We start from the raw sequence: 14,483 nt of genomic DNA, 5'->3' as shown, positions 1-14,483 counted from the left end.
AAACTGTAATAATTCTAAATATATGTAAAAGTATTCTTAATCTTCTAAAGCTTTATCTGGTAAAGCTCCAAACTACATACTTAATACCACATCAAATATGTGAGGAATTTCACACTAGACAGAAATTTAAAAAACAAAATAAAAAAATTAAGAAAAAGAGTCAATGTACTTTTTAAAAATCCTGAAATTATAGAAGCGTAGAGAGGAGTAGTTTTTTTATGCAATATTTCATGACAATGTGGTTCCCATTCTTAAAAGGACAGGCTAAATACTACCCTTTCAGTTAGCCATTAAAAGTTTTGTGTTTTTTTATTTTATTATTATTACTACAAAAGTACCTTGGCTCCTTGACAAAAAAGAAACAGAAAATCAATGCTTGTTAGCAAAACATAGCTAAATAGCACTGCCTGTGTACTATCATAACAATAGTAATACCAAGCAACTAAACCCAAATTCAATTATCCACATACTAAAATGTGTTTAGATACAAATTTTAATGACCTTTATAAAATTACCAAAAAGTGATAAAACAGTAAGAAAATCAAGGTTAAAAGAGAACACACACTTTTTTGTGGCCCTTTTTTTGCCAGAAAGGTACCTACTAAATTAATTTGCTCCATGTGATGCCAGACTATTAAAACAAGGACAATCTCTATAATCTGTATGCATTGTCAGATATTTTAGCCTGGAAAATACATTATATGCACACAAACACAAAATGGAGTCAGAGCAATCTTTCTATCCTTTATCTCTATGTTGAGAATAAAAGCAGCTTTGATGAAAAATAGCTGCTTCATAGAGACAGGAAGGCCTGTAATAAAAAGCAAAAATTGAGGGGGGAAAAAACAGTTTTTTCCCAAAGTCGTTTTGTTTTTTCTGTAAATAGAAATGGATCTTCTTTTCCAGTGAAAATTATATGTTTATGACATGGTTTGCAAACTATATAAAATAAAGACCTTCATGAAAGACTTCTGAGACTTTACATAAAATACAATACATACAATTCAAATAATGGGAAAGCAATTCTCAAATAAGAGCAATATGCATATCTGTCTCTAGGGAGCGCTGTAGGAAGAAGGTTTCAGCTTTGTTTGGCTGTGGTGGGGCTCCATCTTGATATACTGTAGTTGTCAAAAGCTGATGGTAGAATTAGTGCATGGAAAGGGCTAAAATACGAGCATTTGAAATGCCCCGGGGTGTCTAGTTTTCAAAAATATATTGTTTGATTGGGTAAATTGCATTGGCCAGCTTCAAAGATACCCGAAATAGCACATGAGGCAGAATGACCAGATTTCGGGAAAAAATGGTTTTGAAATCGCAAAACGCTACTTGTAATTATTACCCAATAACTTGCAGAAAAAAAGCAAAAAAACATCAAAATATTGGGTATTTCTAAACTCAGGACAACTAGTAGAATCTATTTAGCAGGTTTTTTTAATTAGTTTTTGCAGATAAGTAAACGATTTTTCAAATAAAAGTGAGAAAAGTAATTTTTTACAAAAAAGCACCATATTTTATAATTTTGTAATGTAAATTAGATGATATGATAACAATAATGGTATCTAAAAAAAAGCCCTGTTTGCCTGGAAAAAACAATATATAATGTGTGTGTGGGTGCACAAAATGAGAAAGAAGAAAATTACAGCTAAACAGCAACACTGAAAAATGAGCCATTGTCCCAAAGTGTACTACAAAAAAAAGTCTTGTCATTAAGGGATTAATTTATTATTTTACTTTTAATTTATAAAACTACTCCACTCTGCATTTTTGAAATTTTTATGAAAATTTCAATTTTTTTCTTGGGGGATTTGTTTTTCCCCATGGCTTCAAAATTTCCAAAGCTTTCACATCTCTACTGTTTCAGCAACCATTTTCTGATTTAGCATATGGTTAGTTTCAATAATATGAGCAATTTTAGGGAGTATAAATTATTCATTTCAATGAATGTACATTTCACAGGTTGCTACATAGCTAGACCACTGAAACTGATTAATAATCATACCTGGGAACGCTCTGGGATCAGCCCGCCGACGTCAGTGGGCAGTGTCCTGCTCCAGGTAGACGGAGCTAAGAAGTTCCCAGGTATGTTAATAATAGAGAAAGTATTGGGTTTTTTTAGAGATACAATATGTGGTCAAGTGTAAACATCAGATATTTTATTAAAATTATTCCTTAGACCATACTGCCTCTTAGCAATAAATAATGGAAATACATTTGTGGAAATAGACTATGAGGTTCCTAAAAGCCAGAATTCTGATTCCAATCAATAGGGAGAGATTATGGTAACAAGCATTATCTTTAAAAGTTTATGTTTAGAGAAAGGAGATGGATATAAAAAATAATTTTACATTTAATGTTGAAATGTTGTGTTACTTTTATAATTGTTTTGATTATCTAATTTTTTGGCAATTACCTAATTTTAATAAAGTTATTTTTCTTTCCACTGAACCTGGATTGATATTAACAGGGAACAGCTGGACCATGGCAATAAGGGGTGGTAAATATAATGGTGATTTTTGTCTTCTTCAATATAGAAGAAACACTTCCCTTTTTGGGGAAACCGGTATGTTTCATTATTACATATGGCATTTTATGAGACTGAATCTTATAATGCGAAAATATGGCAATGATGTAAAAGGTATAATTATCTGTAATTTTAGGATATCCTTCTGAAATGTAACACTAACAACCTGTAGAAGCTATTAAAATTAACTGTGGCTTTTAGTACTATTCCAGACTGGTACTGTGAACTATAGTGATTTCTTTGCTTACCACCCAAACTATTACCGTCTGCTAATTGTGTGTTGTTGCTGAGTGGATTGAAAGTTAACTGGTTTGATGCTGTGTATATTAGGTGATAGCAATCTGAGACGTTTACACAACGTGATATGTTTCACCTGTTGCATTATTGTATGTGTTAGAGCCATAAGCCAGTAAATCATATCTGATAACCGATCAATAATACACTATTTTATGTCATGATCTATTTTGACAAGTCTTGAAGATATTTTTTCTGTTTTATCTTTTGCACAGCATAGCTCATATAGATATTTTGTAGATTGTGTTTTCACAATAAATAATTTCTTCATTGACTATTGTGGTGGTATAATATATGATTTTGAATTATATACATTTTTGTGTGAATAAACGTGTGAATAAACATTTTGTTTATAACCAGAGATAAAATATAGGGTGTCTCTTTATTTTAATCTTGCCGGTGTGGTCCTTCAATAATTAATAGCGCTAGAATTTTGTAGGTTTGATAAAATATTGTTGCATATTGTACATAATGCATAACAACATGTTTTGGAAAAAAAAAACTGCATTTTTTTCTGAAGAAAGCAAACGGCCATGATTTCTTAAAGTCTATTTAGACAAGATCATAGAAACTCTACTACTAGTATTTAGTAAGTACCTCTGGGTGACTTTGAATAAAATATGACACTGACTTTACCTGCTTGTGAAGTGTGTTTACATGTTTTATGTAAAAGGAAATAAAAATCTTTAATTATTTTTAAGGCTAGTCCATCATATATCGCCAGGTGCAAGGTGCTCTACGGTGACCCCACCCACTTCCAGTTGTGCCACGCCCACCAGGAGCTTTTGGTGCAACTGGAATGTATATCCGGCGCTGTAATACATCAGACAGATACTAAGGCACAGATTCTATGCCAGTAGAAATCACGTCAAGCGTGACAGAACGTCCTATATGCATTGTTTGATAACTAAAATTCACCTTCACTCAAACAAATATTTTTTCTCGCCACGACATATTCAGTTTCATCGATGAGTAGCACATGCACAACACTGTTATTCTAATTTAATTTCTCACCGGCAATACTCTTCCTCTTTGGGTATTTTGCATGTTGAGGAGTTGGGATGAAATGGAAGGAACCAGCAAGAGTTTGAGAATCTTGGTTTGCTGTTGTCTTTATAAAGTCTATAGCAGCCTGTAAAACTTTGAATTGCAGTAAAACTGCCAAGTCTATGAAAAAAAATTAAGAAATCTGTATTAAGAATATGGACAGGAAACTCAAATACAATGCAGCATACGTGTTTAGCATGAATTAGGTTAAAATACAATGACATTTCTTAATATTAAAATGTCACTTTGCGTTACTTTATAGCATATGGACTAACAAATTCTTACTTTGTGTTCTTTCATTTTTGCTTTCAAGCAGATATCCAAGTAATATGATCAGATCTTCTATTATTCGAAAGTACTGAGATCCAGATGAACTGCAAGAATGGATTGTGACAGCTACCAGTAACTGCTGTATATCACAGACAAGCAGAATATACTCATCCGTAGGAACACTAAAGCAAACAAGGAGAAACATTGTGTTATACTAGGCTTTTCATTTCACCCTGCTGTAAATACCAATGCTCCACGCTTAAGGATAATGGCTTAACCTTCATGGGGTACTTTGTAGCTATACTAAAGTGTCTTTTTCATTTACAACCAATGAAATATATACTTTAGTTCTAACAATAATCTGCAGAAATCAAGCTAAATTGGCAGCCAACGCTGCTGGGTGTAATGAGTATTTAACTAGTTCCCAATATCTTCTGCCCTAGCATCAAGGATCAGGGATGAACCCTTCTGAGACGTGTCCTTTCTAAACGGCCAGTAGCAGTAGAAGGAGGCACTGAAGAGTGTGTCATACAGAAACACAATGACATCACGTTGAGACTATTGGACTTTTGAACACGTATCTAAAATCTAGAGATGACACATTCATATAATACTCACACAAGCTCTACAATACAGAGCGGAAGTGCTTATTTAATAAGAAATTATACATTATCACAGAGCTCATAATTCAGATTGACAAATTTTATATATACTATGTTAAACAAATAATAACTGCAAATAGAAAAAACATATTTCCAACAGAAACCGGCGGGACCTTAATTCCTGCAAGCCTTACACAAAAACACAAACAACAGTCTACATTTAATAAGGTTATGTACACTTCTTCCAAGTTAAACATTAATGAATGTAAAGTTAATCTCACCTTGTTTCAATGCCACCTAAGGCTGCCAGTGTATTACAAAATGCATATAGCAAGCCATTGTCAAGCAACATATCTGCTGCTTTTGAGCAAGAATTGAGAATCTGAAGCAAAAGGCAGAAGGAATTGTGTAGTAATGTGAAATCATACAAAGAATTCTCAATCAGACCCAGTACAGGAATGATGCACCACTTGCGAAAAACACTGGTGTTCTTAATGTCGTCAACATCAAATCTGTATTAAAAAAAATCATTTCATTCAAATGAAAAGATACATTTTTTTTAAGGTTTTTAAGTTTTTCATAGAATCTAGCCCTAGGACCTTTAAGTTAATTTTTATTTTATTTTTGAATTATAAGATATTTGAAGTACTATCATTAAATGTTTAATTTTATAACACACACACAGGTACATTTAACACATAACGGCTGGTTCTTCAGAACAAAAAACTCTATATTACTACATACTGATCAAGATGTAGACATGTCAAGTTATCTTAACAAGCACTGCTATATACCAAAGGGCACAGCTCCACAAGGCCAAAGCACACTTAGGGGCCCATTTACAGTCATCCCATTCTCCACTATAATTGTTTTACTTGAAGCAGTAAAGCCTACTGAAATCAAGATTACATTGGTATGCAGACATATATATACATATATTTAAACATGTATGTGTGTATTCTATGCTTAGCTTTCACTTAAGAGTGGGTTGTGTGGGGTGCCCTATAACAGGTTTTTGTGTGATCACATGTTTATTTAGATAAATGGGTTATGGCTTGAATTCTCTGATTTTATTATTTCTTATACAATGACAACCCTGGCAACTTTGTCATGCATCAAGGGCAGATCTGGCACCGTAGGGGTGCACAGTTCACTTGATGTGGTAACTTTCAACTTTAATTTTACTATGCAATGTATAGAGCCAACAAAGCTCTTCACGCAAGAGATGTTGGCCCTCGATAATATTTACCGATGTTGATGAACCAAAACCGCTATTCTTCTCCAACTCCTAATTTTCTAAATAAGCCTGCTTGTTTTTATGAAACTGGTATAGTGAAATCTTCATATGTAAGAAGTATATTCGTTTAAATAAAGCAAAAACTGCCTATAGCATATTCTAAATCCCTCCCCTTTCAGCAAACCGATCTTTTAAAACTATCATTACCCCAATGTGTCATACTTACTCTTCATCCAGGCCAATGTGTCGTCCAAAAAACATCTCTAAAAAGCATTCCAGCACTCCCTGAGTGCCTTGGTGAAGATACATTTGGTTTGCTAGTAAGGAAAAGCCGTGTCTCCTTAAGAACTTTTCTTTCTGATCTTTGGATGCTCGATGAAAATATGCATCCAGCAACTAAAAAAAAAATGAATATGAAGATTGATGTGTTTTTTCATTTGCTATACATACATCATATCTTCCTGACCTTTTTTCAAATACAAAAAAAAAAAATACAATTTGGATTTTGACATGTCTCTTGAATTACATAGCAAATCCAAGGACGGCATGCAATACTGCAAATACTTCTATCTCGCTCCTCATGTGCGCACTTAAATGATATTCACCTAAAGCATATACAATGTTTCCTTGGAGTTACGCAATCTAAACTTCAGCTAAAACTATGAATTCAATTTAGTACACACAACCTCACCTAAATGTTTATAGATGTTTATACAACCTCACCTTTATAGAATTTACTTGAACTAGTAGAGCACAATTACACGTCTCTGCCCTCCTAATCTTGATTGACTGTGCCAGAGGATTGCTTATGGCTTAGATAAAACATATACATCATTATAAGCTCTTACTTTTATTACACCTTGTTGGATGAGAGGAGACTGGTGGTTAACCAAAACTATCAAGATGTCAGGTTGGATAACACTGTCTAAAACATCTCCAAGCATGAAATCAGGCATGGTTAGCAGAACACCTCGTAAAAGAGCATAGAGTCCACAGCATATCAGTGTAATGCAATCTTCCATGGATCTATTAAAAAATGAAATAAAAAAGGATATCACACAGTCCAACGTAATGAAACCAAAACACTTTCAGCCAAATGTGGGCTAATGGCCTTTTGTAAACAAAAGGTTTTTACATGATCTAGGACAAGGTAAAGAGAGTGGATGCCACATAAGTAATGGAAATAAATAACTTGCATGTACATACAATTTCAGTTAATAAAAAAATGAAATATACCTTTCATTTACATTGTCACGACTGTTTTGAGCTAGACTGAAAAGCGGTGAGAACTGGAAATTATCCCATTCATCAGAATGCTTTTTATCTGGAATATTTGTCCAACATGACATAGCAGAAGGTCTACCTGGAGGAAAGGCTAGGCCTAAGCTAGTCATGTTACTGTGACCTTTCTTGAGGGAGTAAATCCCTTTCAGATGGTCCGGTCGCTGTGGCAGTGCATCATCTCCATCAAATTCGTTAGTAATTTTTTGTTCTGTATCAACCTCTTTATCTTCAAAATGGAAAACTGCAATGTCAACATCCTCTTTCAGTGGATCAATTGTGATACCAACAGGGAGTCTGTCCGATTCACAAATGGTCTTTGCAGATTCACAGCTGCTGATGTATTGCTCTTCCACCCTTTTTAGCGTTTCAGTGCTTCCTGCAGAACTACAGATTTTCTCTTGGTCTTCGGTAAAGGTTTTAGGAGTGGTTTTCAGATCGTCGGTACTCCTACCTAAGCTTCCTCCAATTCGTTTAGGAGGTATTTTAGGTGAAGTGGACGGAGATGCTGGCAAGCTTCTAGAGCGAGACTTATGTACTACAGACAGATATGCATGATGTTGTGAGGCAAACAGGGAGCCAGCACTGCCTGGAAGAGAAACATTATTTTAAGTAAAATAAAAATACAGAGCACGCATGAACTCTATTAGTATTTTGTGTCATAGACATTGTATGCCTGTATATACTCCTTACGACTCTCCGAATAAGAAAAGTATTTCTTAGTTGGTTAGGTGTAGGAACAGGTGTTGCAGAACTGCAATAATGCATAGGCATACAAGAGTCAAACCTTAACAGACACTAGTTTAATATAGCTCAGAGTAAAAGTGACTACCGTATTTATCGGCGTATAACACGCACTGGTGTATAACACGCACCCCCATTTTTGAACAAAAAAACTGAACAAAAAAAAAACTTCATCAGAATCACTGCTATCTGGGAAACCACACACACACACAGTAAGACACACACAGTAAGACACACACACACACTCAGACACACTCACACTCAGACACACACACTAAGACACACACACAAACAGACTCAGAGACACACACAAACAGACTCAGACACACACTCCCTAACCCCCCTTCTCAGGATCTCCCCTCTCTCTCCCTAACCCCACCCCGGTCACTTACCTTCAACTCCTGTGTTGGAAGCGTGAGGCGTTTGTCTCGGGTGCCGGCGCTTCACTGTTGAGCGCCGGCGTCTGACGTCATATGCCGGCGCCCAGCGTGAAGCGCCGGCACCCGAGACAAACGCCTCACACTTCCAACACAGGAGTTGAAGCGCTGAGGCAGGTGGCGGCGGCGGCGGCAGCAGCAGCAGAGGAGTCCTGGATTTCTGTCAGTTAGGGGGGCCCGAGAGTTGCCGAGCGGTCATCTTCAGCAACCGCACGGCACCCCTTGGGCCCCCCCTGACTGGCAGAACTCCAGGGCTCGGTCGCAGTTGCGACCCCTGCGACCCCGGTAGTTCCGCCACTGGTTCTAGGATTTATCGGCGTATAACACGCAGGTAGGGTTTCAGGTTCATATTTTAGTTAAAAAAGTGCGTGTTATACGCCGATAAATACGGTATTTAGTTTTTATTAAACCTGCAGCCTCTGACAAGAATGATTACCAAGTACAAAATGTCATAATACCCTTACAGTGTGGCACATATTTGTTGGGCCCTAGGCTCATTATTATTATTATTATTTTTAAAGTTCAGCCTCCTTAATACATGCCCCACCACCGCCATCATTATACCCAAATACCTTAAGTGTCCCTGACACCCTATTAAAGAAGAACGCATATTAAGATGATTATAAAAATGAAAAGGAAGCACTTTGCGGGTATGCACACAAGGCTCTGAATAGACCCCCCCCTCCCCTGCAGCATTTTCCAAGCCAGTGAGGTAATTATACCATGTCCATGGAGATGTGTTTGGCTGAACAGATATACAGCATGACATATAGCTGGGGTGGGGAAAGGGAAAATCCCGCTCTAGGCATTTGGTTGGGGACACAACAAAAATTTAAATGGTCCATGCAGCTATCTTATTCATTTTAGGGTATATGATGGCTGAGCATTTGCTATATACACAGGATTTAGCTCTGTTTCTTATACACAGTAAGTCTTTCTGATACTGCTGTACGCGAAACAGAATACCTTACTTAGTCTTGATTATCCAGAGGCTACCTCTAAGGAAGGTCTATGTGGAAAGCAACTTGATTAGCATAAACATGTTACGTTGACTTCTCACAGTTAGAATCCCCGGGTAGCCACACTACTGCATATATCGCTGTTTAATTCATAAAGAACATTATTTCATTATTCCAAATGATTTCTATTTAGCACCATGACATGAGATAGATTAGACACAGAAATTGTGTAAAGTTATTTTACCTTTTGGCAATGTATTTGAAAATCCGGAAGGACTTCTGTGTGAATATCCAGGACTAATGCTAGACCGTCCTCCAAAGCTATAATGCCTCTGGTACACAATTGATTTTACTTTTTCTTGGAATATCTTTCCATCTACAAATCAAAATGCAGGTTACTCCAAATCTAATTAACATAAAGCATAAATGCCAGCATAATTTGGATATCACACCTATACAAAATTTTAAACTACATATTCCCCTTAGCTTTTTAAACAAAATGCTGGGTGTGGGAATTTTGTTGCTTATACACAGTAAGTCTTTCTCTAACCAATGAAATATGTAGGGTAACTGAAGAGTAAAGTAACATGTATCTTAACATAAAACAAAACTAACAAAAAAAATGGGTTTGGGCGCTATAACCTTAAAACAGTGCTCTACCTCTTCAAGGATCGTGAGGTAGAGGATATGTGGCCAAAAACTGGTCACAAGGAACAAGGACGTATCCCCTAGGTCATGAGGTTTGGCACCAGCAGGGTTAAATCGGGCTGTCAAACAACTGTTTGGTCTCCCCTACAACAGCTGGGGCCAGAATGTGTGGCCAGGAGCTGTCAGATCAAATGTGATAGTGCTCCAACTGAGCGCTGTTACAATCTGCAGGGATTTAAATGTCTGAACAGAAGTTCAGGCATTTCCTTCTGGCGATTCCCACCTGGGATTCCTCTTGATGTGGTATGGAGTCAGTGGGGGCCCTCAATTTGGTATCTTGCCACAGCATTTCACTGACCGATTGAACACATGTGTGGGTATGCTGCAGCCCTGTACACAGTGATTAAAGGGCTCCCCTATAGGACTTCCCAGCTACAGAGGGGAACATAACAGGTTACCCTGTGCTAATACAGATCCCTGGGGTAAAAACCAAAAAAAAATAGAGAGCAGCCTAAAAAATGGTAAAATAAATGTAATAAAAATAAAAGTATTAAACAATATTTAAAAAAAAAAAAAATACTTTCTAGCTCTATAAGTTTTTTTAAAAAAAATCAATTTTACCATTCCTCATAAGGCTCCCCAGTTAACCAAAAAATAAACATAAATATACAAAAAAAACGTTGACTACTTTTTAGGAAAAAAATATGTGGCGTTAGGGACAAATTAAACTAACTCGGGGGATACTGTTGAACATAAAATATTGTTATTTTCTGGGCAACATACAAGGGTTATGTGAAAAACACAAAAGTAAAGTTATCACAGAGTTTGGAAGAGATTCGAGATACAATGGCTGCCAGAAAAGTGTCAAAATGGACAGCTTATACTTCTATGGGATGGTTTTGGTATCTGTGATGGGTGATATTACAGGTGAACAGAGACATAGTAAAAATGTGAAAATTGCTGTTGCCCTTTAGTGTAAAAAAAGCCCAGTGTAAAACAAATTGAAAAATTGTGTCAGATGCCAAATGCTGCCTACACAAGTGTAATACTCCCCCCAAATCCCACAAATAGTGAGCCAATACATAAATCCAAAAAGTGCTGCACAAAATAATATACTTGAATAGAATAACATTTTAATAACTAATAATATGCTTAACTAAAATGAAACCTTATACTCAAACTAAAAACAAATTATATATGCAATGTGTTACTATAAACAGTGATATGTGACTCAGGTGTGAAATAATATAGTTGATTGCAATCAAACCTCACAAAGATTAAACAAATAAATGTTTTTTATCAGAGCAATATGTTACTATAAAGAGAAATGTATAAATCAATGTGTGAGTTACACTCAGAAGGGGGATATATTATTTTATTCAATGTTGGACCCAAGTAAGGAGAGGAGGGTTTATATATTTGCACATATGACTGTTTAATGTAACATATTAATATTTGTATGGGGTAATGAGGTTTAATTTCACATAAGCATAGTATTTTTTTTTTATATGTATGTATGTTATTTTATTAAAAACCGAATAGTGGCATTACACCTGTAGGCTGTAGCATCCAAATTGCAGATCATCAGTACATCATTCACATATAAGGTTATCTTACATTATCCCTTGTCTAACTTTTTTTTACAACTATATCAGTTATAGAACACTATTTTAGCTATTTACAACACATCGTATGAAGCAAACATATTTAGAACACATACCTATGTGCAAAGAGAAGAAAAAGTTGCTAGGATTGTGACAAACATAAGTGTTTGTGGGAGGGTGAACAGCCAAAAGGAAACTGAAGATTAGCTTTAACAGTTCCAAGTCTGGAGGTGACCCAAGAACTTCTTCAATGATTTTTATATACGACCTACATACATCTTGCGGTATGGATGTAAGGTGTCCTTCTCTGTGCTCCTAAAACATTGAAAATATTTGTAGATAGATAAAACTAAAATTACTAAAAAGAAAAAAAACAAGACTACTATGAATAAAGAGAGATAAAATTCAATACTTTTTTTCATCAGGTATAAAATGAACAAAAGTCTATATGTGTGTGAATAAAATGTAATGCATCATAAATAGTCATAAGAAATGTAATGACTCTCCTAGCCAGGGACAGATTTTTAACAGGGTAAACTAATGCATATGCATATGTTTTCCCATTTGCTCATGACCCAGACACTTTCTGCCCATGGCCTTCTACAACACTGTTCAGTACCCTTTATGCTTGGAATGAAAATCAGCTCCCAGTTTTTCAAGTTCAAAGCTTTACTATAATAAGAGACTCATAGAAAACATTTTCAGTTTGGATTTCTCTTTGGTCAATTTTTTAAAGAAGCCTACCTACTTTCTGGTTTCATTTATTTAAACAGAACATTATAAAGCCTCTAGTGGTGGAATGATGTTGAATATTGTAGCAAAAGGAATCCAAAAAAATTCTTACATCTATACAAACATGCTGCACACTATGTTTTTAATTGAAGCTTCAGCCCTAAAATGTTTATTAATAATCACAAAAAGCAATTACGGCACGTTTTTATTCTGGTGCAGAAAAGCTAAAAAAAAACAACCATGGCATCACAGAAAAATATGATATTGCAAGATTGTAGTATATGTTAGTATTGTTAGCAAAAGTTATCAGCACATAAACATTATTTCACTATAGGATATACCATCTAATCATATTTTCTTAGGTACAACTTATGCAATATAAATGTTAAACATATTTTATTTTTCTTTTATGGACAATCTGTTTCATATTCCCAATTTAACTGTACAGTACAGAAATGACCTTAAAGTCCCTTAAAGATTAGATAATGTACCTGAAGAACTTGACAAGCCAACAGGAAATGATGTACCACTCTCGCCTTTAGCAACTGCTTGATATTAAACACTTGCTGAGGATGTGTATCTCTGATTAAGATCTCCAGTGCGGTTAATAGAGTTTCCCAAACGCCTGTCTGAAAATGGGGAAACAAGCGTTATGAAATATGTAACTTGAATTTCTTTATAATATCTACAAAGAGAAAATATGATAAATGTCTAAAACAAATCATTACATTTTAAAACATGAAAAATAATAAAGCAAAACTTAAAGGGTTGTTTTAAAGTACAATGAATGTTCAAAGCCAATGTAGGTCTGCTTATAGTTGCATGCAAATGAGCAACATAGAAAAAAATGGATTCTTGGCTGCCAAGAAAACCCCAATAGATCACTTTTCATTAGATACAAAAATACAAGATAAGGTCCAGGTAGAAAGTGCCCTTTCTGAACAATTTTGAACTGGCACAGGGAGACAGGAACGTATCGGGTTAACGTTGCATCACGTGACCCTGCGGTGAAACTGAGGCTGCTCGCATAAGATGTGTACTTGTGTGTTTGAGCATGGATGTGTACTTGTGCGTGAGTATGGGTGTGTAAGTGTGTTCACATATGTGTGCCAGAGTGTAAGTTGGGGAGGGTAAGAGGCACAAGAAGGCACAGACAAGTTGTTTGGGGGAAATGAAGGCACAGGCCATCTGAGAAGTTGGGGGGGGCCCCGAGGCAATTTTTGCACCAGGGCCCTGTGGTTTCTAGTTACGCCCCTGATCCTAGGGTTCTGGTTTTAACCTTCGCTTACTCCATTACACATTATAAGGAGTCAACATTGCCAAGTTTCTCTAGCAAGAAGGCTCCTTCTGGAGTTGTGAAGCAATAGTGAAGCTAGAATTTGAGCTAAGGTTAAACTTGTCAGCAGATGGACTTCATCCCGGATCCTACTTTAATTTAATCAGATTTTTCTCATAAATTCCACATCATGGATCTGTAGTTCTACTGGGTATGTGTGATAAAATAGTAAATCCTTTATCAATGTCATTTTAGAGATACCTTTCTTTGTTTCCCATATTCACAATCATAAAGTCACATTCATTAGAAGCACAGCATGTATTCTCTGAAGTTTCAAAATCAACATACCGTATTTGAAATGCTGAAGACAAGTGTATTTGATTCTCATGGTTTATAAGTCAACGCACCATTAATCATGTACCATAGTAAATGACACCAGTATTTGTTTGCAAGTACTCCTTAGCTCCTGAACCAATGGCTTACTGAGGTTGCATAAATTATTTTTTTTAAATAGATGATATACCAAGAAACATACTTCAGCCACTCTATAGGAATTGTTACACAATTTCTGTATGTTTTAAAGTTTTTGAAAAATTGATCCAAAGCAAAAAAAAAAAAACTCTTGTTGAAGAACCTGCACAAAACAGAACCTTGTAGAAAGCATGATCTATATAGTATGGAACCTTAATTAAAAACATAGTGTATTTCTACTTTATTTTTTTAAAATAATCTAATAGCTATAGATGTCCCCTACCAACATGCATGGAAGGTAAAGGTGTATCTTGATATAGGAAAATGGTACCTAGTGTAGCTTTAAACACATAATAC

The 14,483-nt window shown here is 35.7% G+C and overlaps 1 protein-coding gene across 1 annotated transcript in view; it reads right to left on the bottom strand.

Moving 5' to 3' along the window:
- Positions 1-14,483, bottom strand: part of LYST (lysosomal trafficking regulator) — a 119,371-nt gene that overhangs the window by 46,639 nt on the left and 58,249 nt on the right. The window contains exons 19-27 of the mRNA XM_053461265.1: positions 12,871-13,008; positions 11,764-11,962; positions 9,640-9,771; positions 7,211-7,844; positions 6,823-7,000; positions 6,201-6,370; positions 5,019-5,249; positions 4,151-4,317; positions 3,833-3,985 (exon numbers count right to left, since the gene is read on the bottom strand). Of these exons, the coding sequence (XP_053317240.1) occupies positions 3,833-3,985; positions 4,151-4,317; positions 5,019-5,249; positions 6,201-6,370; positions 6,823-7,000; positions 7,211-7,844; positions 9,640-9,771; positions 11,764-11,962; positions 12,871-13,008 (2,002 nt within the window). The remainder of the gene's footprint in view (positions 1-3,832; positions 3,986-4,150; positions 4,318-5,018; positions 5,250-6,200; positions 6,371-6,822; positions 7,001-7,210; positions 7,845-9,639; positions 9,772-11,763; positions 11,963-12,870; positions 13,009-14,483) is intronic.

Source organism: Spea bombifrons, chromosome 3 (assembly GCF_027358695.1).
Source record: "Spea bombifrons isolate aSpeBom1 chromosome 3, aSpeBom1.2.pri, whole genome shotgun sequence".
Lineage (NCBI taxonomy): Eukaryota > Metazoa > Chordata > Amphibia > Anura > Pelobatidae > Spea > Spea bombifrons.
Note: the sequence above shows the minus strand (reverse complement) of the source record. Positions and strands in the feature narration are given on the sequence as shown.